Below are 25,935 nucleotides of genomic sequence, written 5' to 3' on the forward strand. Positions count from 1 at the left end.
GGTGGTCTCAGTTGCTTTTTTCTTCCACTTCAGCTTCCCTGGAGCAAGGCAGCAGGGATGTCTGCATGCAAACAGGTTGCCAGCAATGCACAGCATCAGGGTTTGGAGAGCTGGACCCTGCCTGGTGTCACCCATTTTGGTCTGTGATCTGCAAAGTCAGCACCTTAAATTGCTGCAGGGTCTTTGAGCAAAGGGGCTGTGGAAGAGCAGAGTCAGGAGAGGTCCCTGTGAGAATTCAAGTCCTGAGAGCTACAAGAAGAGGAAAAAGCAGCTTTGGAGGTCAGGTAGGTTCCTCCCAGAACCCACCTGCCTGTGGAGCCCAGTGCAGGATGTTTTATAGCTGGGGAAGGAGAGCTTTTGGCAGGGAAGGCCAAAATGAGTGACATCACTTTGCAGCCGAGTCTCTTGGTCCCTGAGTCCCATCAAGGGGCTGATCACTGTGGAATAAAAAGATGCATTTGCCAGGAGGCAATCATGAGGGCAAGGAGCTGAGGACCTGTCTCTTTTCAGGGCTTTCAGTCCCCTGCTCTGAACTCTGCAACTGGGCAAAGCAGTGAATGGTAGAGGGCAGAACCTGGTGAGTAAAGGACACAGCATTCCAGCCCCTCAGGGATTCACCTCAGTGAATGCAACATCTGCATCTTTTCCACCACAAAGGGGACATGAGAGGAGGAAGGGGGAAAGCCACACAGGGCATGGAGAGGTGTGGAGGAGCCACACTGCCAAAATGGTTGGCAGAGGTTGCCCAGAGAAGCTGTGGGTGCCCATCCATGGGGAATGTTCTAGGACAGATGGGGCCCAGAGCAACACGGTCTAGTGTGTGACACCCCTTCCCGTGGCAGGGGAGCTGGAACTGATGCCTTAAGTTTTAGCTTTCATGTTTTTCAGATTCTGTGCTGCCTAGGGGTGCAGTTCTGGGCCTCATATTAAGTGTCAGTCAGCTCTCTTCACAGAGTAGGGAGACAAAACAAATCCTTTTCCTGCTGAAGACCAAGGACAACTTTCAGGCCCAACAGCACAAACAAAGGTGGACTGAAGGGAGGGACAAGAAGGATGGGACCTCACAACCTGAAGCTGTAACTGGACAACTAAACCCCAATATGCAAATGGACCAAATCTTATAAAAGTGTAAGATGTCGTGACCAGTTAGCCATTTTGTGACCATTCTTAGTCCATCCTGGGTGTAGCCCTGGTCAGGCCCTGTCCTGCCCAAGGTGTACCCTAAAGGCCTTTCAATAAATACCTGTTTTATTCACTACCTCTGTCCAGTCTCTGTTTCAGGCCAGCCTCGCCACGGCAGGGGAGCTGGAACTAGATAATATTTAAGGTCCTTTCTGACCCAAAGCAGTCCATGATTGTGTGAGATGGCCTGTTCTGTGTTTTGGAGCTGCCAGGGGGGGAGGAGGGCAGTGCTGCCAGGGCTGAAGGCTTGAGACATCCACGGCCACGCGCTGCACGTTCACTTGACCCGCGCCTGTCGCAAGGAGCCAGCGCATCTCTGCAAAACAGAAGTGGCTCTGCCCTCACCGGGGCCCGTGTTTGCATATTTGAAGCTCTATGGCCACAATCTGTCAGCGGGAGAGCAGCAGAGGAGGAAACAGCTTCAGACGCTTGTACGCAAATACTTCTGCCCAAAGGTAGGACAGGAATACAAATCACCTCCTCTCCCTCTCTCCGTTGGGCTCTGTGCGCTTACATTTGCAACTTCTGCATATTCAGCTGCGTTTGAAACACTCTCCGAAGCTCCCGCGAGCCCTTCCTGAAGAGCCGGGGTGGGAAATTCCCTTTCTCGGGATGTTTTGCCACCTAGTGCCCAGCTGGAAAATCTCATCCGTCTGCACCTTGGGGAGGCAAAATCACCAGGAATGATTTTTTGGGGGAGACCATAAATATTTTCGGCGGACAAAGTGGTATAGGAGCCGGGATTTAGGTACTGTGGTGGGTCATTGGGAGGCAACAGCATCGACACGGTATCGAGCGTCACGGCTGGTTCGGCAGCAAGGACAGGCAATTGTGTCCACATCCTCCTGTCACTTTGTATTTGTGCTGCCAAGTAATCTGGTGTTGCATGCCCTTGATGTGACCAAGCACTCTGAGCTCACAAGGATCAGATTTTCAAAGCTATCAGCCTCCTAAATATGCCAATAGGTGACTAATGGCTTCTAAGTGCACTATGCTCTAAGAAGCCTGGGACATACAGAGTGGCTGAGATAAGACAGGAGAGGGAAAAGGCTTTGTATCGTTTTTTAAAAAGCTGCAACTCTCAAGTGTTTTGAAAGAATGTGTCTAATGTCTAATATGAAATTCTAATGAAAATAAAAAACATGAAAGAAATGCCTTAACTTTTTCAATGACTTTATCGATTGGCATTATAAAGTACGAATTACTAAACCGTGTTCTGTCGTGGTACTGCAGCAACTGATAAACAGCATCTTCTCACAAGCTGTTTTTTTGTTGTTAAATATTCACCTAGTTTGTGAAATGCAGCTCTGTGGAGCTCAGCTTACCCCTATCTATTTATCTTAAGAACAAAGGACCAGAATATCACCGTAGCAGATACATGAATCGTCTCAAATAATATCCTTCTGATGTATAAATCATCACAAAACATGGTCATCATCAATGCCTGAGACAAGAATAGAACCATGCTTTTTAAAAAAATTACTATTCAAGTTTAATGGTCATCAAAATCCAGTTTTGCTGTTTGCTTTAAAAGCTCAGGTATCAGAGGAGTCTTGGTCAGAGCAGAGATAAGGCCTTTCTCACCATAAATGAAAGTTGATGTAAGTAACAATATCCATGTCTCTGACCTGTGACAGAAACCAAACTGGTGCATGGGGAGGAAACTACAATTCCAAATCACCATGACGTCAGCAGAAAATCTTTTCCAGATTGTTTTTATCTCCAGCTGGGAAATGTGGTGAAATTTAGAATTCCCTCAAGCCTCACAAAAACTGGTGGTTGAAGTAGCTCGTCTATAAATAAAGTTCCATTTATATGGAATGAAGATTCCAATATCTCACCAGGTCATCATAAAGACAATCAACAGCTCCTATTCTGTTACATCACAATTCCCTGTGGAAATCCCCTTTCGTTGTCCTTGAGACGTGGTGTTGAAGTCTTGATGTGAGCAGGCGTGGGATGCAGGGCACTGATTCTGCTGAGCCATCAACCAGGTTTCAAAGCTGCATCCTAAAAAAACCAAACCACTCAGTTTCCCTGTGTCTGGGAAACATTACAGAAGCAAGGGAATTACATTAAATGGTCTTCATAGAGTGCAGAGAGTCAATCATGTTAATGCTGGGTTCTTTTCAAGCAGGTTTTAAATTTGACATTACTCTTTAAATGGGTTTGTTATGGGATGGTGCAGTTCAGGTAAGGGCTAGGAATCCTGGGCTGTTTCCTACAGAGCTGCAACAAGACAAAATACAGTGAGCCACCATTTCAGATATCCCTGAACCCACTGTCAGGTAACTGGAGTGTCTCTAGTGCACAGTGGCACTCCCAGGTCTCATCAAAACCTGGGGCATGGACGTACTAGTAGCTTTCAGTAGGTCTGACATCACACTGCAGCAACAGACACAGGAAAAAGCATGACTTCTATTAATTTTGTATCATCCTAAGGATCTCTGGGTCAGCTATGTCATGGAGAAGTGTATTATTTCTCCAAGAGCTGCAGAATCTGTGATGGTGGAGATTGAATCCAGATAATCATGTGTTTTGGGCACATATCTGAAAACGGTCTTGTGAAAAATTTGGATTAGTGTTAAGCAATTTAACAGAGGGCCATGCCAAACTGGCAACACGACATCAATTGCTCACGACTTTATCTTACTCAGTGACTAGCACAGCATGTATTTCTCTAGGAACAAGGTGTGAGTGTTTGGGAAATCTTTACGTGATCAATGAAAATTGGAAGGAAAAGATTAAGAACATGAATTCTTTGTGTGGATGCTGTGAGGTCTGTTCCTGTTGATGGAAGGTGCTTTAAAGAGAGCAGAGGTGAGCTCCATGAGTACCTGGGAGGTCAGGGCTCGGGAGGAGGAGTTTTATTGGAAATTCAAGGTGTCCTTGGGGATGTGGGGCAACAGGGCATGGGAGGCCCTGTTGGTGGAGGTGGCACCTCCTGGCATGGTGGAGGTGCTGGGTGCTTTCCTGTGTGCCAAAGGGCCACCAAAGAGCACAAGGATGAGTCAGCACCAGCTGAGGGCAAGTCTGACAGAGATTTCTGTGAAGTACCTTCATTCTTTGTTGAAGGCATTGTGTAGGCTTGGATTCAAACCTTTCTTCTGAGTTGGCTCCACATCCTGTCCTCTCTGTGGGTTGAAAGAGAGAGAGTTCAAAACCAGTTACTTAACGTTTCCCTTTGGATGTTCTCTTAGGTTTGTGTTTCTTGGATGAGGGAGGAGAAATGTGCACATAGAACTTCCTAGTCGAACCCTGGCATGGGATTCATGTGTTCCCACCAGAATGACAATGCAGGTACCCTACTTCGCTATTTTCTTTGAAGACTACAGGAAAAGAGAGCCTGTGGAAACCTGGTAGGGTTTCCAGCCTCTCACCTGGTAGGGAAGACTCTGTGAGATGGAGCCAGGAGCTCTTCTGGATTTTGCAGGTGCTTTTACACATCCCACGTCACTCCCTGACCTTGTTCTGCTCTCTCTCATCTCTGCTGGACACAGCAAATGACTCTGACTCCAGTTCCTCCGTGTCTCAGCTGCTTCTGTGACACCCAGTAGATGGTGCCACCAAGTAGCACATTTACATCAGCAGTTTCTTGTCGGAGGTGTTTTAAGCTGGCTTTAATCACTGCACGTTTTAGGATCCAGCAGAATTCCTTCCTACCCCCACTAGACTTTCCCCCCCATGCTTTGGACATTGTCATAAAGACATTTATACTTTAATTTTCCCCTATTTTCATCATGTCATCTAATTAGCATTATTTTTACTCTACAGATATTTAGGGGGTTGGGGGGGGAAGCCTAAGGTGTGATCATTCCTTTTCTAATTTATATAATTTCCCTGGCTTTTCAAGTTTCTTGAGTAAAGTTCAGTGCTCAGATTTTTTATTGGGACAGAATCTATCGCTAGAAAACTCCTGTGAAACAAGTGGTTCTGGATAAGAAATGGTAGGAGTGAGTGCTCAGCACCTTTGGTCACGTCTTGAGAATCTTTGCTCTCTATATTCTGCTTCCTTTGCAGCACATTTACAAGTGAGAGATTCACTGATGGTTCTGTCCCCGGCCAGGCTGGAGGTTTTAGAAGCTCATTTCTTGTAACCAGAGCTGGCAGCAAAGGAACAAATGGTGAGCTCCATTTCCATCTTAGATGTCTTCTGCTGCACCAGCCCCCAAATGAGAATTCCTCCTGTGTAGCACAAATGCTTTGATAATTCAGGCTGTCAACTTCTCTGCAAAAGCCAGAAAAAGAGATATGAGAGAAGGCTCCCCTGTGGGTAAAACACAATACTTAATTCCAGATCCTTTGCGTTTTTCTTGGAAGTGTCACCTGTGGAGCATTTGGTTTCCTGTGCCTCAAAGCATGGCTTTCCTTTTGCAGGCTCTTTAAATATTTACCTTCTCTGCCCTTCTCATCCCACCGTACTTCAAACCAGAGAAGAGAACATTTATCCACACGCAGCCTGGAAGATGTTTTGTCTGAGTAACAAATACTTGCAGTTTAATAGAGACTGGAGTTTTCAGTCTTTGAGAACATGTATTACAGCCTCAATTTGGAATAGGTGATGAGGTGATTACTAAACCCCGGTTGCCATGGGGAAAGGGAGGAGGGTGATTGCTTTTTGATGGAAGAAACTAAGAGGTACCAACAGTAACTTGCTGCTAATACACACTCAAGGTGCACTTGGCATCAATGCATCTGGTGGGGAGCAGCAGTCAATCTCACTAATGTCTGAGGAGTCAGCTTTAGCAGCACCAGTTATTGATGCAGAAGGTCAGCTTTTTGTGACTGGTCATTCCTTGCAACCTCCCTCGAGTTTGGTGTCACTGTGGGAGTGATTCCTGCAAGGGCACTTGATTGAATTTGTGAGCGGTTCAAGGGTACTCACAAATCAAGCAGACACTGGCCACCTACAAACAGGAATAAAGCAGCAGTCCAAAATAGGATCGGGAGGCTGAGGGATTCTTAATAAGACAGATTATTGTGCTGGTGTGCTGGAGAGCAGCTCCTGCCTCAAAATTCCAGGAGCTTAGAAAGAAAGCTGTACAGTTTTGGGGCTACTCCTGGGGGTGCAAGGATGCCCCAGCTGAGCAGTGCGTGCCACAGGGTTTGTGTCTGTGCTTTGGTGCTTGGAGCACAAGGAAGAGATTGGCTCCTTGATTAGATACACCAGGCTGGACTCTTCCCAGCCTGGGATAAAGCTGCATTTATCCCTCCCGTGGAAAAACAGTCAGGCAAGGGGAATATGCCAGCACCTCACAGCCCTTGGGGAGGCATCCTGACTGTGGCACCTTTCCAGGGCAGGACTTGGTCTGGGAAAGCAGCACCAAACTGGCTGAGATGGGGCTGAGCATTTCTTCAGGAGCTCAAGTGTGATGGAGGGGCTGGGGTAGGTGGTGGCTGCTCAGTCTGCTGGTGCTGAGAAGCTCTGAGCACCTTCAGCCTTTCCTATATTCCTCTCCTGTAGAATGTGGTTGAGGGCTGCCTTTGGTGTCTTGTTTCTCTCTAAAATGGGAAGTATTTTGGATATAACTATTGAAAATACGGGCTAAGTCCTGCCTTCTCTACCAGTTGTCCCCCAGTATTTCTGAGGGGTTCCTGCACATTTGCTCTGGGTCACTGTGGGATTTCCACCTCGTTCTTTTTCTCTTCTTGGTGCTTTTCGTGTTGGAAACAGCTCCCAAATAGCCAGAGTCTTTGGATTGACACTCCGCTTACCATCATCCTTAATGATCAGACAGTGGTGGAGACACATGACTGTAATTGTGTTTGTCTCCTTCACTGGCTTTTCCTTGTAAATTTGTTCCTTGTGTTTGTTTCTGGATGGCAGATGTGTTAATGGCTGGGCAGTTTAATGTGTTTATCTTTTGTGTGCTGTATATTTTGGCTATAGAAACAGTGAGAAGAAATGGGCGTGAAGAAACCACTTCTGCATTAATGCCAGCAATTCTGACATTATAAATATATATGAGAGGGTTTCTGTGATTATATTTTAATGTTTTGTTTAATGCATTGACTCTCTGGGGATGAAACAGGAGAAAACCTCATTTGTATAATTTAAATGGCTAGCAAAAAGAATTAGGAGCAAAGAAAGGACCTATTAAATAGCCATACTTTCAAACCCATGCAGATCCCATTTCCTTGGAAGGTCCAGTCCCTGCAATGGAGCCTGTGTGGCCCCAGCCCCTTCTTTCCTGGGCAGAATCCATGGGCTGTGGAGCTTGTGGCACCAGGCTTCTGGCACCTCCTCAAGGATGGCAGGACTGAAGGAAGTCAAGTCAAGCTGAGGCTCACGTGGTGTTACAAGGGAGGTGTGGGGACCATTTTCCATCTGAGAGGCAATGAAAAGGACAGCAGGGACTGGCTGGGGCCATGGTCCTCCCCATCCCCTGTGTGGACAGCAGACCATCCCACAGTTAAAGGTGAGCCATCTAAAACAAGACAAATTTATGTGGTCCTTGTGTTGGTTGTTTGGTTTTTGGGCAGTTCCCCCTAGCAGAAGTTCTCACTTTAAGTAGTTTAGGTACCTTCTTGCTACTTCACAATCTGTTGTTTTCAACTCTGTCTGTGCCCAGCTCTCTGTTCAGGGTTGCACTCCATCATTTCACCCCTTTGTTTGCATATTTCTCTTATCCAAAACAGCATGCCAAGGAACAAAAATTACAATTCCTAGCTTTTCTCACAGTTGAGAAAAGGACTTGGGAAAAAAAAAGCCCCAACAAACCCCACAACAACAAGCTATCAAAACATTTCCCATGGGCAAAGGCTGCCGAACCAAACATGCTGAAGCTTATCAGCTCAAATGAAACACTGCTTTTCTCTTTCCCATTCCTTTTGAGTTCTCTCACCAGCACTGCACATCTCTGCTCCCACGGAGCAGGACACAGACCTTCATCAGAAAGTGCCATGCCCTGAGAGTTTTCTCCAGTCACTTCTAATTGCCAGCATGAGAGGAGTCCACGGGTTATGGCCCTTATTTCTGTGCTACAAGAGCAGGCGACAAAGATTGCCTCTGGTCTGGCAGCTTCCATTCTGCAGATAACAAATTTCAGGTCTTGCTGTCTGGCTGTGTTGTACCTCTGCAGCCAAGCCAGCCTGGAGCCAGGAGCTTTCCACGTGTCCTGGCAGTGCCTGTCTTGGCTTCCCCTGGCAGTAGGTATGGAGGAAGGGGAGCTGCTCCATTACCACTCTCAGACCCCCACATCCATCACTGCCCACCCTGTTTTCTCAAGTTTTGCTTTTTGCTCGATGAAGCAAAAGACTGGGAAAGAGTTGTTTGCTGTTTCTAGGAGTTCTGGCTTCCAGTTCTGGCACTGAGCCTTGCAGAAAAGCTTTGCTGTTTCCATGACAAATTTGGCAGCTTTCTGGCTTCTAGGCTGTCATGCCTGGACTTCAGGAAGAGAATTAAGGAGATGGGATCAAAAAGAGCATTTTGTTATTTGAGAGCAAAGACTTTCCCATCCTACTCAGTCTTCCCATACTGTGCTTGCAGATGCAGAAACGTGGCTGTTGTAGGTGTTTTCCTTCCAGGATGTGTGTCTGTAGAGCCATTTGAATCCACACAGTTGGTCCTGTGTGACATGGTCTTGGTTCAGCCATGAATTTCCATTCACGGCCTGTGATCACACAGATATTCACCAACTTCTGGAGGGACCACGGTGCTCTAAACTTCGTATGCTTACACCATAATTGGGAGTATATTCATATGTATGTATTCCTCATGTCCGAAGTCTACAAGACAAGCCCATAGAGATGGAAAACTATTTATTCTTCATTATCTGAATTTTTGCTGCAAGAAACTGCACATCATCAGGACTGTGTCATTCCCTGCAAAAGGCAGCCTCAACAAAGGGGCTGAAAATCTGTCACATCAAATTGCTGGAGGACACAATTGCCCATTTTGACCCCTGACAGTCTGTGTGGAGCAAGCAGTTGGTCAAAACTTATCCAGCCTCTAGACCTGAGGGTAATGAAAACATTAGCAAGAATTTCACCTTTCCTCAGGGAGAGAAAAGAATACATTGCAGCTCAGACCTCTTGGAAAGCTCTAATGTGGTATTTATTTCAGATATAAATTTGACTGTATAAAAATGACAGCTTTTTACTCAGCCTGTGGTGCCAGGTCCAGCTCTCACTTGTAAATTAGGAGTAGATCCATTAAGGCTGTGGAATTACAGCAGCTGATGTGACAGCAGCCTCACCTTGGCAATATTTCATTCACTGTGTGCTTCACTCTAATCTCCTGCAGCTATGAATCAGAAAAAAACTCTGCTGAAGCCAGCAGTGGTGGAGAGGGAATGAAAGAGAAGCAGGAGGTGCGTGTTTTTGGGGAGCAAGGAGCCTGGGCATGATCTCCTGTCGCAGAGGAGCAGCATCCCCACTGCCTCACTGGGCAGTCAGAGCCCTGCTGGAGAGGTGACATCAAAAATGCTTTTGCACAAATCCTTGATCACTGTCTCATGTTGCTGCATGGATGCACCTCTGCACCTCCTCCCTGCTGTTCCACGTCACCACATGGACCTGGCAGGGCTGGTTGTGCCCCCACAATCTGTTTCCCCTCCCACTCACAGAGGAGCAGACTGCAGCCTTGCCCCTGCTGTGAGGATTTAGGGGGAGGATTTTGGACAGTTTTGCCGTTTCGTGTCCTTTCCTTGGCGCATTCCTGCCAGAGGCTGTGTTGTAGCTCCTGCAGAACTCCCCATCTTCGTGGAAGCTTTATGAGTCAGCCCACTCCAAGTACCAATGTGTACTGAGAGGCAGTGCAGGAACTCATGGTTTGCTCCCGTGCTACCAGAGCCCAGAAGAACAATCTGACAAAGCAGAAGGGCTGGATGCAGGCTCAGGAATTCCAGGTTCAGTTCTGAGCTGAGGGAGGCAATTAGGGAGGTGACTGAGTCACAGTCCCTCAGCAATTATGCTGCATCTCAGGTGCAGCTACCACTAACCTGCTGCTGGTTGTGCCCAGTCATGCTGGTAAAGGTCTCCCTCCAGGCATGTGACTTTGTGAGATCCTTGGGCTGCCTGTGGTACTGATTACAGCAGATTTAATGGTGTTATTAGTTTAGCCAGTGAGACCTTTATCAGAAGAGATTAGCAGGTGGATGAGAGCTTTAATATCCTCGGCAGATCTATTTCTCCCACAGTAATTGCCTTAAGATGGTTTTATTTCACCGTCTGGACTTTTTCTCCTTCTCCTTTTCATCTTTTAGCTTATTTCCTGAATGTTTTGCCACCTTTTCCTTCCCCACACTAAGAAATAGCGGCTCACGACTTGTGAGCTCTGGGTAATGGGATACATCTGCCTAAAGACTCATTTATAAAGCCCTTTAATTCAGCAGCTCCATTCTTGTGGTGAATGGCTGAGGACAGGGAAGTGGGGATTGACTGAAAACACCTCAAGTGGAAAATTAAGAAAGCCAGAGACACTGCAGCACCTGGAGCAGCAGCTTGCACACCCAGGGATGCTGGTGCTTTTGTTTGCAGGTGCCTGACCAGCCACAGAACAGCAGGGGCAGGGGGAGGCCACTGCTCACTGCTCTGCAGACTGGCCTGGCAGAGCGTTGTGGATGGGAAATGCCTGCCAGGTAAAGGAATGATTTAAGTTTGGTGGTTTTATCCTACAGTGCACACAGCACTTTGTGCTCCTCAGTGCCATAAAACCACACAGAGACAAGGGTAAGGCATGCGGGGACAAGTTGTTAATTCCCGGATCTTTCAGGTGCTGAAATACTTCATGTGTGTTTTTTTAAAATAAATGATCCTGGGATAATTCACCCGCCCCCCAATGTGCAACATAAACCACTTGTCTTAGAGTGCAATGAGTTAAGAAGGAAAAGGTTGAGCGTAGAAAATGTTTAAAATCAAAGATCACATTGCAGCTCCATGAGACTTCCCCTTCTCCCCATGGGGTGAGGATAATCACAAAGTAATCAGTGCCCCTGCTCTGATAGTCCTGAGCCAGCTCCTCACCCGTGCACTCTGGGCATTGATTTCTTCTGGGGGTGTCTTGCAATCAACAAGAGAAACCAAAAAGGAACAGTGCTGTAGATTCCTCACTTGGAAAAAAGTTCTTTGCAAGTGCTGCATCCATCTTTTTTGCTGAAATATTTTAAAATATTTCCTGGTTCTTCTGCAAGCGAAGGAGGAAGAAATCCCTGGATCAGGGCAGCCAGGAGGCTCCTTCAGGGTCTGGCAGAGAAGCCTGGGGGTGGCAGCCACATGAAGCTGCATTGACTTTGCAGCTGTGTTGTGTCAGTTCTGAGTCTGAGGGCTTTGCCTAAAGATGTTTAGCAAGCAGAGAAAGCAGTTACTGCAGTTCCTGTGCCCCTGGGCTGACCTAACCAGTAGTCATTCATCCCCAGAAATTCTGGGAAGAGTCTTATATGATCCCTCTACGTGCCAGGCAAGCAGTACTTTCCTGGAGGCCGAGTTTCCCAGAGGGCTCCACCAGTCTCTTTGGTTGTACCTGCTCATAGCTGCTCTTTTATTTGCTCTTCTAGCAGCTGCCAGTGATTTATTTTCGTGACAAATATAATCAAAAATGTAAACTGAGGTGCACTGTTTTTTCCTAGAAGATTCACAGTGATACTTCTCTGATTCTTTGCAAGGGCATCACAGCACACTGCAAACCCAGGCAAATCCTGCATTCTCCCTGTTCTTTTAGATATTTCAAGTCAGAAGAGCTCAGCTGTTGTGTGTGGTGTGTGCTGTGGTGAAGAGAGTGCAGGAGGAATCATGCTGGGGCTGCTGGTGTTGTGGATAACTTGCCAGCCAGCTTCCATCCTATTCTGAGTGCCAGCATCTGTAAGAATGATGTGTAAAATACCAGCAGGCAGGAGTTTCCCTTTGGAGGGCATTCTTCTTGTTGGGATGTTGCAGTGCAAGTGCTGATCCCTTGAGAGGGCTGATGAATATTGGAAGAGGGATGGATTTGTTGATTCTGGAGTGGGCACCATGTTCCATCCCCCTGGGGCTCCTCAGCTCTCTCTCTGGAAGTGCCTGAGTGAGCATTTCTCAGCCTGCTCTGTCAGCATTAACCTGCCCTACCTCCAGGTGACTGTGCCTTGCAAAGTTTTACCATTGATCAAATTTTTCCAGGTCTGAAATCATCCTCTGCTCTTGCCTTGCTCTTTAATGTGGAAGGATTTTTCACAGGCATGTAAAAGCAAGGGTACTGAATAGATCAAACCAGGCTCAGCCCAGCAGCCTGCTCCCAGTGATGGCTGTTAGCACGTCCTGGGAAGGAGCAAGAGTAGAAATTACAGGTTATACACCCAATGTACTCTAGATCAGAAGTCTCATCACTGATCTAAAGAGCTGCTGATGGCCTTTTCTGCTGTGAAGGGTCCTCTCCTCTTGGACACTTTTTATTGCTTTCAGCCCTCACCACTTCCTCAGCCTGTGAGCCCAGCAGCTGCCACGGTGTGAGAAGAGGTGCTGCTTGCCCCCACACATCCTGGATGATCCTTTCACTGGCTTCCCCTGAGTATTTTGTTATAAGGAACAGTGATTCATCAATCTCCATATACAAAGGCTACGTAGCAGTCGTGATTGTGCTTACCTCAATGATACCTGCTACGAAAAATTGTCTCTTTTCCATCTCCCTGGTGGTTCCCAGAAAATAAACCTGTCAGATCTTTAAGGCAGTACTGACAGCACGAGAACAGATGATGGAATATGCCTGAGAGGGTTACTGAGCAGCAGCTGACTGTAAGTCCTTGCCACAGCAAATGGAACAGGCTGCCCAGAGCAGTGGTGGAGTCCCTGTCCCTGGAGAGATTTAAAGGATGTGCCACTTGGGAACATGGTTTGGTGGGGGCTTGGAAGTGCTGGGTTAATGGTTGGGCTCGATGATCTTAGAGGTCTTTCCCAACCTAAATGATTCAGTGATTCTAAGAAAGGCTGTTCTCAGCATCCTATTTTGGTAACGTGGTAAAATGCCTGTATTGATTTAAACAGCAAAGCAGAGGAGAAAGACCCACGGGGGAAGAGTGGGACTGAGATGCATTAGCAGCATTGCAGTGGGAAAACATTGTCCTTGAGACACCAACAATTCACATTTCCAGCCTGCCTGGGCACATTTAGAGAGAAAAACATTTCCTCAACCACACACTGAGTATGAGATGTTCAGCTGGAACTCCTGTGAGGAAACCATCCATGTTCACCAGCCAGAGCCGTGTCTGCTCCCTATTCCTCAAAGGACCAGGAGCACCTTGAATGCCTATCAAAGCACCTGCCATCTGAAACGAGGACCTTGTGTGGCCTGGAGGACACTCAGATGTCTTATCAGCTCTAAATTTAAAGAGATCTTTTATCAGATAGGAGAAGGAAGAAGCCACCTTCCCCTATGCTGAGGTTTCACCTCTCTGGGATCCAGGATGAGTCAGCCAGGCACTGCTGAGTTCCACAGACCTGTTCAGGTTAATAAAATCACTGCCAGAGCCCAGGCAGCTCACAGGATGCTGTGTGGCTTCCACATTGACGTCACCGCTTCTCATTTACCCTTGGGGGAGAGTGACCGAAATCCATTACTACCTGGCAGCCACTGGGCAAAGCCCTGCAAAATAAATCAGCGTTCTGCACGGCAAACAGGTGTCTGCAGCACAAAAGGAGCCATTCAGATCAGCAGGGCACGAAGGGATTTTTCATCAGGGGAGCGAAGACATGAATGGGTCATTAGAGTGAGGGGAATTCACAGGCAGGGAGTGATAACAGGGAAAAACAGGGGGAGATTTCACTGTAGAGACAGAAGAGAAGTGGTTGGAGTGTGGGGGATGGAGAAGGAGCAGCCAAGGAGACAAAGAGGAGTTAAGTGAGCAATTCGACTTTATTATAGGAAAACGGGGACACTGAACAAAACCGGAAAATACATTTCGAAGTGTGAAGAGGAGATAACCTTGCCTAGAGGAAGTGACTTTTGCCACTGTGAATCTCAGTGGTCAAGAGTGCTGTGGGGCAGGAGGAAAGCACAGGCACCTGCATCAGGAGGGGAAGGCCCAGGTACAAGGAGGAGAACACAGACTCCGGTATTTCTGCCTCCATGGAGGGTACAGAGACTGCCAGGCAGGACCCAGGCATCAGCTCAGGAATTCAGAGAAAAGAATCCTCCTCTGGGATATTTTAAAATATGGATATCTTACATCTTTGACTGCATCACTTGATCCTGTCCGTTTTCAGAGCCAGGCCACCGCAGGGAATGGAGCTGGTCTGGCACCTCCACGGTCCTTTCATTGTAGTTTATTCAGGGCAGGATTAAATATATAGGTCAGGGCAATGTAGGGGTTACAATATTGTGTTACATTTGGCCTGGGGTTGGAGAACATCTTTTTACAGACATGGAATCAGTGGGCATTCAGAGCGAGCTTTTGATGCTCCTTAGTCTGCCACATTTTGCCAGCCCTAAAAATATGCCTTGAAAGAGAAAATAAAATCTCTACAGGTTTTCTCCACAGCTACTAAAAGCTCAGGCAGTAGGTACATTCCTATATCACCTGCAAATATGCAGATGTTCTCATCTCTAGCACACATAAAAGCCATAAATCTGTGCACTTGTAATGTCTTGTTCATTCATATAAAGAGAATACAAATTGATGATGGCACTGCCTGGTAAGGAGGAATCTTTCATTTCCCGGGCAGATCATTGTTAGCATTAAATGCCGTTGAGCAATCATTACAAGGGTTAGGTTCAATGGCTATTTTCTTGTCTCTATTTTTTGGCCAACAAAAGGCCCCCTGGAAGGCAGCGGGCATGAAATATGAGTATTGGATTTCCTTTTGGATTTCCTTAAACATCCTTCCCTTTTTCAGTAATAATAAAAAAGCCCCCAGTTGTCAGAAACCTGAGTTCCTTTAAATTCCAAATCCCCTCTCGGGGACACTGCTGTGTTCCGTCTGGACTCTGCTAAGAGGACAAACCTGCTGGGCCAGGTGCTGGGTCACAAGCAGCTGGGCATGGGCTCCTCTGGGACCAGGAGATGGTGCATATCCCCTCTCCCCTGGCATCGAGCAGGGAAAGGGTCCATCTCTGGTATCATTCCAGCCTTTTGGATCTTTGTTGTGTGTTTTTCGCCTCCCACCTGTTGTCTGGTCTGATGTGTTTTCTCTTAGATCTTGGGGAGAAAGGTCTCCTTTGTGCATACAGATCCAGTGCGTGGAACAACAGAATGCTCAAGTTTTACTGGAGTCTTTCAATGCTAACAGAATAAAAGTATACAATTTATTTATCAAAGTCTCCTTTAAAGGAGAAGATGGACGAAATAGATTTTAACCTACTTGTGATGCTCAGGAAAGCAAGTACTTTGATTCGCTCCTTCCCAGACAAACAGCATTGCATTAGTTGTTTCTGATTTTATTAGCTATAAACCACCTTCTATTTTTATTTTCACATGCCATTGACTTTGTTTGGTACAGACACAGCTGAACAAGGCTGGTTTTTCAAGTGCAAATCATGTTAATAGATGCCCAGTTCTTTCCAGTCCACACACAGGAGTACCGTTGTAAGAAAGATAGCTGATGGCCAAAAAAATATTTTCCTGTTTCATTTCCTAAATCACCTCTGAGGCCACATTATCCCTTCTGAAATCCCAAATCTGAATGGTGTTGGTTGCTTTAGTACTTCTGGTGTGGTCTCTTCACATAAGGAGAATTTATTTGCATGGAGGAGTGAAACAATAAGAGCAGACAATGAAATCTCAAGTGGTGAAGTGCGTGAAATTCTCCATTTACTATTACTTTTTATGACGCTGTTTCCAGCTTTTCTTCACTGCTTGCAACTACAACTGATGGACCTGGAGCACAGAGTGCCTCTTATCACTGCTCTTCATCAGCAAGTGTGAGCAGCAGCAAGCAGTCAAATCGTTGCTGTATCCAAACAGCATCTCTGCATCCAGGGATGGAGCTGCAGGGAAAGCTCACTCGTTGGGAACTTGATCTGTCCAATTATGTGACTGTTGACTGGGCAACGGGCTGCACATCCAGTTGTCCCCAGTAAAAATAATCTGAGTTAAAATATATCATCTTTTTATCTCGTTACCTGTTTCTTTCCCTGTCACAGCATTTTTGAGCTGGTATCAAGTGTTATCAAGAAAGCTCTTTTCCATCGTTAAAATACCGGGTTCAGAGAGATCTCTAGAGTCCTTAAATGCAGATGAGGGTATGAGTGGCGCTTCCTGAGCAGAATTACAAGGAAGTGTTCTCACTGGAGACAGTATTCAAAGGTGGATGCTGGCAGGAGTTCAAGTGTCCACACTTGTTCTTATGGCCATGAATTCCCTGACATCTCCTGTCCATGGAGGGGGTGATGGAGGGTCCTTTCCTTGCAGGCTCCACTGAACTCCGGTAAGAGAGCAGCTCTGGGACTGAGGAAGGAGTTGCCCCTTCAGACAGAGAGAAGTTAAAGAGAGAGACCATCCTTTGGTGGTATTTGCTCTTCATTTCCTTGGCTGATCTGTAGAGGTTCCCAACAAAGCAATAGCATATAGGGTTGAGGCTGGAATTGGTGAGGCCAAGCCACTGGGCAAAAGGCCTGAGCTGCAGGATCCAAGGAGAAGGAGTCACATCCTGCAGAGACTTGGGGATGTTGAAATCAATCCAGATGTCCATCAGGTAGACGGGCAGCCAAGAGACGGCGAACAGCAGCACCAGGGCCACCACCATCTGTGCCACCTTCCTGCGGATCTTCAGCCTGGAGGCCGGCAGGGATCGGCTCAGGGCAGAGCTCTCCTTCAGCTGGCTGCTGCGGCCCCATAGCCGGCGCACCGTCAGGAAGCAGATGACCATGTTGAACAGCACAGGCAGGCAGTAGAGGGCACAGAAGAGCAGGAAGTTGTAGGCTTGCTTGAGCCTCTCCTGAGGCCAAATCTCCCTGCAGATGGAAAACACCAGGGGCAAGCCCTCCACCACCCCGATCTCGTCCCGTTTGTTCATGAAGATGAGGGGCAGGCATATCCCCGAGGACAGCAACCACACCACCAGGATGGTGCTGAGGATCCTCTTCTGGGTGAAGAAGGAGCGGGCGTTGAGCGGGTTGTGCACGCTGTAGTACCGGTTCACGCTGATGACGGTCAGGCTGAGCACGCTGGCCGACACAGAAACAGCCTGGATGAAGGGCACTGCCCGGCACAGGAAGTCCCCGTACACCCAGGCTTTGTAGATGAGGTTGCCCACGGTGATGGGCATGCAGATGCACACCACCATGAGGTCACACACGGCCAGGTTGATGAGGAGGCTGCGGGTGGCACTCAGGCTGGACACCCGACTGCGGCGCTTGCGGGTCAGCACCCTGATGGACATGATGTTGCCCACGAAGCCCACCACAAAGGACACCAAGTACATCACCGTGAGGCTGATGGTGACAGGTTCCTTTGCAAAGAGGAAGAGCATCTTCTCCAGCTCTTCCCACCCCAGCTCCTGGCTGCCATTCCAGAGCCCGCCTTGGGTCTGGTTCTCCTCCTGCCAAAGCTGCAGAGGGTCAGGGGGGGGCCCGGGTTCTGAGGGGGACGAATCCATGGCTGAGTCCCCCCCCGGGCAACCTGGGCTAACGGAGCAGAGCCTTCTGCGCTGCTTCCAGTGCTCCGGACATGGTGGGCTGGGATCAGCCCTGCCTGCAAGAGAGGGTGTGGAGAAGGGGGGTCAGCGCGGGCTCAGGGCAGCGATCGCCCTTCACGGGGAGCTGCCGGGCCAGCAGTGGCTTATCCGCAACTTAGTTGAGAAGCGGCCGCAGCGTGGAGCGGCCGGGCTGGGCAGCGCGGCACCGGCACAGGTCCGGCAGCAGCGGCGGGACCGGCGGGAGCCCTGCCCGGCCGCGGAGAGACGGCGCGGGGAGGGGGAAGGAACCGCGGTCCCCACGCAGCCCGGAGAGCAGCCCCAGCCTCGGTCCGCAGCCACTCCCCCCTCTCCCTCTGTCCCTCACTCCCTCCTTCCCCAGAAAGTTGCGTGTCCCGCGCCCGCACTGCCGGACCCCTGCCCCGGGCTGCCCCCAGGTCACCGGTTCCCCCGGTTCCCCCGGTTCCCCCGCTTCCCCTCGGTTCCCCCCGGTTTCCCGTCTCTCTTGCGGTCCCGCGGCGCGGCGGTACTCACCGGGAGGAGGGCGAGCAGCACCGGCCGGGCTCCTCCCGCCGGCAGCTCTGCCGTGGATGTGTGCGTGTGTCCGTGTGTCCGTGTGTCCGTGTGTCCGTGTGTCCGTGCGTGTGCGCGGCGGCAGCGCCCGACCCGCTGCCACACGCGCGTGCTCGCACCCACGCACCCACCGCACCGCCAGCCCGGCGCACACCCCGCGGCGCGCACACGCTGCACACCCCGCACACAGCCCCCCACACAGCCCCGCACACAGCCCTGTATCCCCCGCACACAGCACCGCACACAGCCCCGCACACAGCCCTGTACTCCCCGCACACAGCACCGCACACAGCCCTGTACTCCCCGCACACAGCACCGCACACAGCCCCGCACACTCCGCACACAGCCCCGCACACTCCGCACACAGCTGCGCACACAGCCCTGTACACCTCGCACACAGCCCCGCACACCCCGCACACAGCCCTGTACTCCCCGCACACAGCCCCGCACACAGCCCTGCACTCCCCGCACACACACAAAGCCACACACAGAGTCCCGTTCTGAGACCCCAGCGCATTCACACACGCGGAGCCCGGCAGACCCCTCACCTCCCTCAGCACGTCTGTGGACCCGCACACTCTGTGCACGCTCCCTTTGCACACACCGGGCTGCACGCACCTTCCTACAGGTGCCTTGAGCACCCACCGCCCCTCTCCCCCATCCCCGCACCCACTCCTGCACCCCGGCGAGTCCGTGCCCGCTTTGCACCCCCGGACCCTTCCCGCGCACCCCTCCCGCACACGCAGCTGCGACTCAGCCCCCACAGCCCCTTCGCACCCCAAGAACACACACATCCCCCCACTCTCCCCCCAAAAGGAGCCCCCCGCTCCTCCGCCAGCAGCGCCGGCTGGGGCTGCCCCGGGCCCGGCCCGGGACAGGCCAAGCTGGCACGAACCTAACCTCTGCCCGGGCCGGCCCGGGAGAGGCTAAGCCGAGCCGAACCGTGCCGTGCCAGCCGGCCCTCCCGCTTGGAGCCCGGCCCGGCCCGGCCGTGGTGCTGAAGGGACAGCTCCGCCCAGGCCGGGCAGGGACCGGGCACGGACCAGGAGGGACCGGGCGGGGCTGGTAGGGCCGTGGATTATTGCTGGTGGTCGCCTCCTCCTCCTCTCCTGGGGTCCCCTGCGGTAGCTGTAGCAGAGCGGGGACGATCCCGGGCGCTTCGCTTTCACTCTAACATCCCCCGCCATCCTGAGTTTCTGGCGGATCCCGGCACGCCAAGGGTTAACAACACAAGTGTGATGGGAACTCACCCGAACGAGGAGCGCTGCACAAAGAAACACGACTTCTCGTGTTTTCTGTTAAATTGAAGGAATGGGGAAAAAGAACTTTTATGGGGAAAGTCTCTTGAAAAGTTGAAGTGCTTGTTTGGGGAGGAAGGTTGGTTTGTGAAATGGAATTTTTGGCTGGAGGTGCTCAGAGGATGCCAGTGTATCACAGGAGAAAATGTTTGATGGGAGAAATTCATACCTCTGCCTGAAATGTTTAGGTTTTATTCTCTTTCTTTGCCTTCTCTGAGGGAGAGCAAAGTAACAAATACAGCCCGGTGGAGGCTGTCACTGAACGGTGAATGCCCTTGATTTCACTGGGAAATTCCCCATCCTTTTTATTCTATGCATGTGAAAGAATAAAGTAAATATTTTTGGTCAGCCCTACGTGAAATGAAAGAAAGATCAGTGGTGGAGCTACACTGGGGAGGGGTGGCAGGCGGATGTGATCAGCCTGCAAACTTCTCCTGCTTTAAAATGCATTTGCTCTTTGCATGTAACTGCTCATTCTCCTACAGTTTTGTGTTTGTGTATTTATAGGTCTTCAGAGACGAACAACTTCCACAAACTAATTGCAGAGTGTTGCCCAGAGCACAAGGTAGACATCATACCACACAGAGAAATGCATGGATACTCCCATGGATACCTAAAATCTGCTGCAGTTTCACAGCTGCTCCATAAGCAAATAGATCTGTTGCAATGAGGCAACTACAGAGACCAGGCAATTGGAAATCTCCATGCACCCGAGCCCTTGCCAGCCTCTGACAGCCTCCCTACAGCAGACCTGCCATCACACACTGAAAACACAGGATGGAAGTGTTTAAGTCAACATTTTTAGTAAGGTATTAACAGAATACAAGAGGAGAGAGGGCAGAAATGTGTCAGGGCTTGTTTGGTTCAAGTAGTTGCCTTCCAAATATTCAAGTTAATAAATACATTTAACTTCCTTTTTTTCTCCTCAGTGCACTTTATTTGTAACTCGCATGATTTACTGCTGAGGAACCTTTAGGACTTCAAGACTAAATTACTAAGTTAATCAATGGTTCGATATAATTAGAATGAATCTGCTTTTGCATCCATTGACAAAACTCACAAGTGCCAAGTCATCTCTAGCAGCAAATGACGAATCCATGCTCTGTGTGCAGCTGACAGAGAGCACAGGGCATTGATTATAATGAGTTCATTGATTCTAACAAGTTCAAAGTCACCAGATAACCCAAGATGGGGAATCTCCAGCTAAAAGAAATGCTGTACCCTTTTCATGTCGGTTTGCCTCTTACGGAACAGCTTTGAAGTGGAAGCTAAATAAAGTCCACTGGAGAGAGGAGCCATCCTTCAGCAGCAAGGGCAATGGGCTGGGCTGTGATCATACAGCAAAGCACATCAGAAATAACCCATTGGTCTCACTGGAGTTACAGCTGTGAACAACTGACCTGAGAGGAGTGAGTCAGCCACTTTGGGGCTTTGCCAGAATCTCAAAAAACCTCACATTTCCCATGCCAGAGACATGTGCCCAAACCTGCCCTGCCCACTGCTCGTCAGAGTCCTGGGCCAGGGTAAATTTAGCTTTGCTGCCTCAGCACAACCTCCCAGCTCCCACTGCAGCAGGAGCTGGGTATGACACCGAGCTGCAGTGATGCTCTGCCTGTCCCAACAATGGGTGCAAATTCAGGAAACCCTGAGGATTTTCCACTTTGTGCTGGACCTTGAGATTGTGGAGCTAGAGCAAATCCTCCAGTTGTGTATCTACTTGCAGTGCTCATGTGCTCTCCCTACTCTAACTTTTCCCCCTGCTACTCAGGCCCCCTGCCAGGATTTGGGGGATGCACAGCCCTGTGTGATCCCCAATGCATCCCTGACCTCTGTGTGATGGTTGGAACTCATCCACGGGGCACTTGGCTCTCTTGGCTTTCTCCCAGTGCACATCCTGACATGCCTGATGTGCCTCAGCTGGCACAGTCAGAGGTAAAGGCCTGTTGTGAGGTAATATAGCTGCTCTCTCCTCCTGTGCTTGCCCAGGAAATAGGTGGGATGGGTTTTGCCCACTTCACAAAGGTGAAACAAAATTAGGCCTTGTCTCAGTCAAGCAGGGCTGGGTTGGTGCTACCAGGACAGATTGGCAATGGTGCAGCTCGTGTTAGGTGAGCCAGGAGCACACTCCAGGATGTAGGAGTGAGCACTGGCATTGGTGAAATTGTTTCCCACTTGATTTTGCTGGGAGATCCTGTTTAGATTGCCCTTGGGAAGCACTGGATAAAACCCACCTTCATTGCCTCTTGGCCCTTCTGCCTCTCACACTTTTTGACCGATGACAGGGACACAGGAGGGCCTCGGGGTGTGGGAGACTCCCCCAGCCCTCACATCTGCCCCAGTGCTGTGCACACTCCTTCCCCCTCTCAGGACCATTTGGGAAGTTTTGTTTGAACATTTCTAATGCTGAGATAACCACGAGTAATACTGAAACCCGGCTCTCTTGCCCTCAGGAGAGAGTAACAACATCACTGTCTGTTAACTGCCATTGGATAAAAAAACCCCATCTATCCTTCTCTGGGACATTTTCTTTTAAATCTCTTATCCAGCAAGAAAACTCCCCAAATCCTCTGTGCCAGCGGCCCGGGGATGTCTGAGCTGGCTTTGCCGCTCCCTCTGCTGGTGGCTGCTCTGTCCCCGTGCCAGCCCTGCTCTGGCACCGCAGTTTTGGGGGCCACACGAGTTATTTCTGGCCCCGTGGTCCATGTCCTCATCACAGCTCCCGTGTGACATTCACAGATGTCAGTGCTTTGATGCTGCCGTGAATCCAGGAGGAGATAAGAGGCCGACGCTGCTCACAATCAAAGCCAATACAAAGGAGATGCCAAGTGCACTTCAGATTCTTTGAAAATAAAATAGCGGAGCAAATAAAAAACATCTGGGAGTTGATGTTTGTTGTTTGTAATTACTTCCATGAGAGTGAAAAATCTTTGTTCTCCCACTAGTCTTCCCTCAATCAAAGAATGAAACATTTAAACTATCTCCAGTGTCCTTTGGAGGATTTTAAATGGAGAATGTGTGCATTTTTATGTCTGAGAATATTCACTGGTCTGTTTTCATATACAGATATGTGCCAAATTCCATATCTTCTGTCCTCTTTATTGGATGCCTTTTAGATTGAGTGCTCCGGAAATGGAGTGACTGAAAGAAAAAGATAATTTTGCAGAGAAGAATTTGTCTAATACAACGTTCACCAGCTCAAGAACAATGAAACACCAATTTGGCATTGGAGTGATTGAAAATTCTGTCTTTCAGACGTCTTTGCTTGTGGTTTTTGCAGAAGTTCAGGCAAGTAGCAGGCTGGGAATGCAGGGCTGAGCAGAGGCCCTGTTTAAACCCAGGGCCACACCAAGGGAACTCGACCCTCTCTCATTAAATAGAGGATCCTGAATGGATGTGTAATGAGTAACAAAGTGAGTGTTTTAAGGAGAAACCAGTGCTGTGAATCCCTAAATCACTGCACACATTTACAGAGAAGATTTTGAAGTGATAATGAACATCGGGTCAAGCCTTTGAGAAGTTAAGAGTGCCAGGACTTGGCAGAGGAGGCAGCTGACAGGCAAAGCAGCCCCAAACACTGCCTGCATGCATTTAGCCCTTCTCTTCCTGGAGCTGGGATCTAGGATCCTCTGAAGCAATAATGGGATTTCCTCCATGGCCATGTTTTGTGTGGTGCTCTCACCCTCTTGCTCAGTACAGGCACCACAAATCCTGGGGGGGGAATGTTCAGAACCAGACTGAAAGCAAAGCCCAAAACGAGCAGATTTGGTGATTGAGGGAATCCGGTGATCTAAGCAGGTTTGTGGGGCTCCATTTCGTCCTGTTATGACTCCAAACACTTTGGCCCTGATGCTACCAAGGAGTGGAGGTACTGCCAGGTGAAACAGCATTGTGAGCAGGGGCTGTTAAAGCCTCCCTCCATCCTTCTACCTGCCTGCTCCACATTTGAATATCAATCCGTATTTCGTGGTGCTCTGTACCCAGGTGCAACAGGCTAATAAAGGGCTTTTTAGATGACAAATCTTCCTGGGTTTCATCAGCTGATTGCCATCTGGGGGAAGGCTGACAAAAGCTTTAAATTTGCCACTGTTTTGCCTTTTCCCAGCTGCAGAGGCTTGCAGAGTGGAAATGAGGGGAGGCAGGAAAGAAAGGCTCTGCAAAAAAAAAACCCAAAAAACAACCACTCTCAGGGCCCACATCTGCTAGTATCTGAGAGGAGATAAAGATTTTAGATATTACAGTAGGAGTGAGTTTGTCTTTCTGAGTGAAATAACTTACTCTCAGCCTAGGTGATACTTTGCCAGTTGCTGTCACGAAGCAGATACCTCAGGGATCAGGTTGCAATAAGAATTAGAACTTGAGCACGTTTCCAACAAGGGCTTAGTGATCAGTCAAGTGTTATGTGTTTAAAAATCAGCTTTCCCATATTTTATACTTGCCATCAGGACATTCTTAGGATTTGTGCTCTCTGCATTCAAGAGAGGATCAGCTGGGTAGCAGAGAGAGATGTGATTCCAGTTCTGAATTTCTCCAGTGTTTTGACAGTATAAGATAATCTGTGAGTTGTTATTTATTTTCAGCAGAAGGAATCCCCACAAGTAAAGAAAAACAGGCAGGCAGAGGCTTTGAGGGGCCGTTAAACTCTTGTCAGGATCAGTTGCAAACTTTTTTCCTCCCTAATGCCTCACCTCTCTCTGTGCAGTGACTCATGTGGAAAGGCTCAGGCAATTTACTGGAAGTACAAATCACTGCCCTCTCATCACTGTGTCTGTCTTTCTGCTTCCAGTGTGTGCTCACAGCTCAGAGTAACTTCAGGAAATGAAAGCTGACAATAGCTGCAGCTCAGCACAAAGGCGGAGGAGGTGACAAGGTGAAATAGTGGCATCTCACTTTCACTCCCAATTTTTGAAACCAGAAAGGTTTTTGAGCCACAGATCACACAGCAGTTGCTAAGCCTTTGGAAAGGGGATGTATCAAGGAAGGGGAGGAAAAAGAAGGGTTTGTTGGTGGTTCTTTCATCATTTTGTGGGCTGGAACATGAAACAAAGCTAGAAGAAACGCTGATTAGTATGGGAGAGCAGAGTGATGGTGTCTTACAGGTGGATGGAAACTCCTCGGGCTGGTGAGCTGCTCAGCAGCCCTGGCCCCACAGGAGACAAGGGGCTGGCTCAGCTGTGCAGCTTGGAGGGATTCATCATGGGGTCTGTTTGTTCATTAAGGCAGCACCTGATAGATGATGAAAGTCCCAGCCCAACCCACCCATAGGTTCCAGGGCCAGGCCAAGAGCTGCAGGGTGAGAGCACCAGGCTGGAGACAAAAACACCTGGTTCCCTCCTTCTTTTTCTGCTCTCATTTCCTGCGAGTGCCTTGGTTCCCTCACCTGCACAAGGGTGTTATGATTGTGCTTTTTATAGTTCACTTGGATCTTTATAAGTGCTTTTTAAGACCCCAGAAGTCTTACAATAATGTGATGGTGCAGAGAAAACGTCCAGATCTGTCTGTTGTCTTTTGCTCTGCTAAAACCAGAGATTTGGCTACTGATGTCCATATAGCTTGAAGAAATAACATGATAAATTGCATCTAGCTTTGGCAAGAGGGACTTGGACAGACTGTGGGACTGGAGGGCCAGCAAATCTGGGCATCAGGCTAATTTCTGTCACCCTTTCCTCAGGCAGTATTGATGCACAATAACTCAGCTGCCAAATAAAGTGATACCATCAGCTTCCAATTCTTCAACTTCTAGACCAGAGCCTTTCTTTCAGAAAATAATCCCTCTCCAGCCTTTCATGTCTGGAGCTGGTACCTGCCACCAGGCATACAAAATCAGGGGTGGGAGGTGTGCTTTAGTGTCTGAGCTGGCTCTGGATGGAGACGCTGTGAGTTAAACTGGCTTTGCAATCCTCTCTTTAATTGCAATGAAGGAAACATCCCTCTGCTTTCCAGCAGAGAGACCTCTCTAGCTGCATTCTGGAGCTGCCTGTAGCCTCAGAAATTCCTCTTCCCCACCAGAACTGAGAGTTACTACTGCTTTCCTCTTGTTTTATTTTCCTCACACTCTTCAGAAAAAGGCTGAACGTTTGCTCTCCGTGTTTCTCAGTTCTGCCAGCAAACACCTGTGACTCCTGAGAATTTAAGGAGTTTGACAGCCCACTGGGGTTGAATAAGCAGCCTCTTAGATAAGGACTCAGAGATGCGATGCAGAAAGTCACTGCTGATAAGGTCTGCACTTCGAGCAGGCATTTCTGTGCTGGGAAAACAACCCTTGGGGGATGGGGGAAATTAGAGATGCCACAGACAAGGGGCCAGGGTCGCTGAGCTGCACCACAACACAGCTGCTTAGTGTGAG

The 25,935-nt window shown here is 48.9% G+C and overlaps 1 protein-coding gene across 1 annotated transcript; it reads right to left on the reverse strand.

The window, feature by feature from the left end:
* Positions 1-15,393: 15,393 nt before the first annotated feature.
* LOC136297847 (galanin receptor type 1-like) lies at positions 15,394-17,685 on the reverse strand. The gene has a single exon (XM_066198124.1). It carries the CDS (start codon positions 17,683-17,685, stop codon positions 16,357-16,359), a length of 1,329 nt encoding a protein of 442 aa, XP_066054221.1. The 3' UTR covers positions 15,394-16,356.
* Positions 17,686-25,935: the final 8,250 nt, after the last annotated feature.

The sequence above is a fragment of the Chamaea fasciata genome, unplaced genomic scaffold, assembly GCF_029207755.1.
Source record: "Chamaea fasciata isolate MVZ Bird 193981 ecotype frontalis unplaced genomic scaffold, bChaFas1.0.hap1 SCAF_16, whole genome shotgun sequence".
Lineage (NCBI taxonomy): Eukaryota > Metazoa > Chordata > Aves > Passeriformes > Sylviidae > Chamaea > Chamaea fasciata.

Coding starts and splice junctions, on each gene's coding strand:
- LOC136297847 (XM_066198124.1), bottom strand. CDS start 17,685: ATGGATTCGTCCCCCTCAGAACCCGGGCCCCCCCCTGACCCTCTGCAG.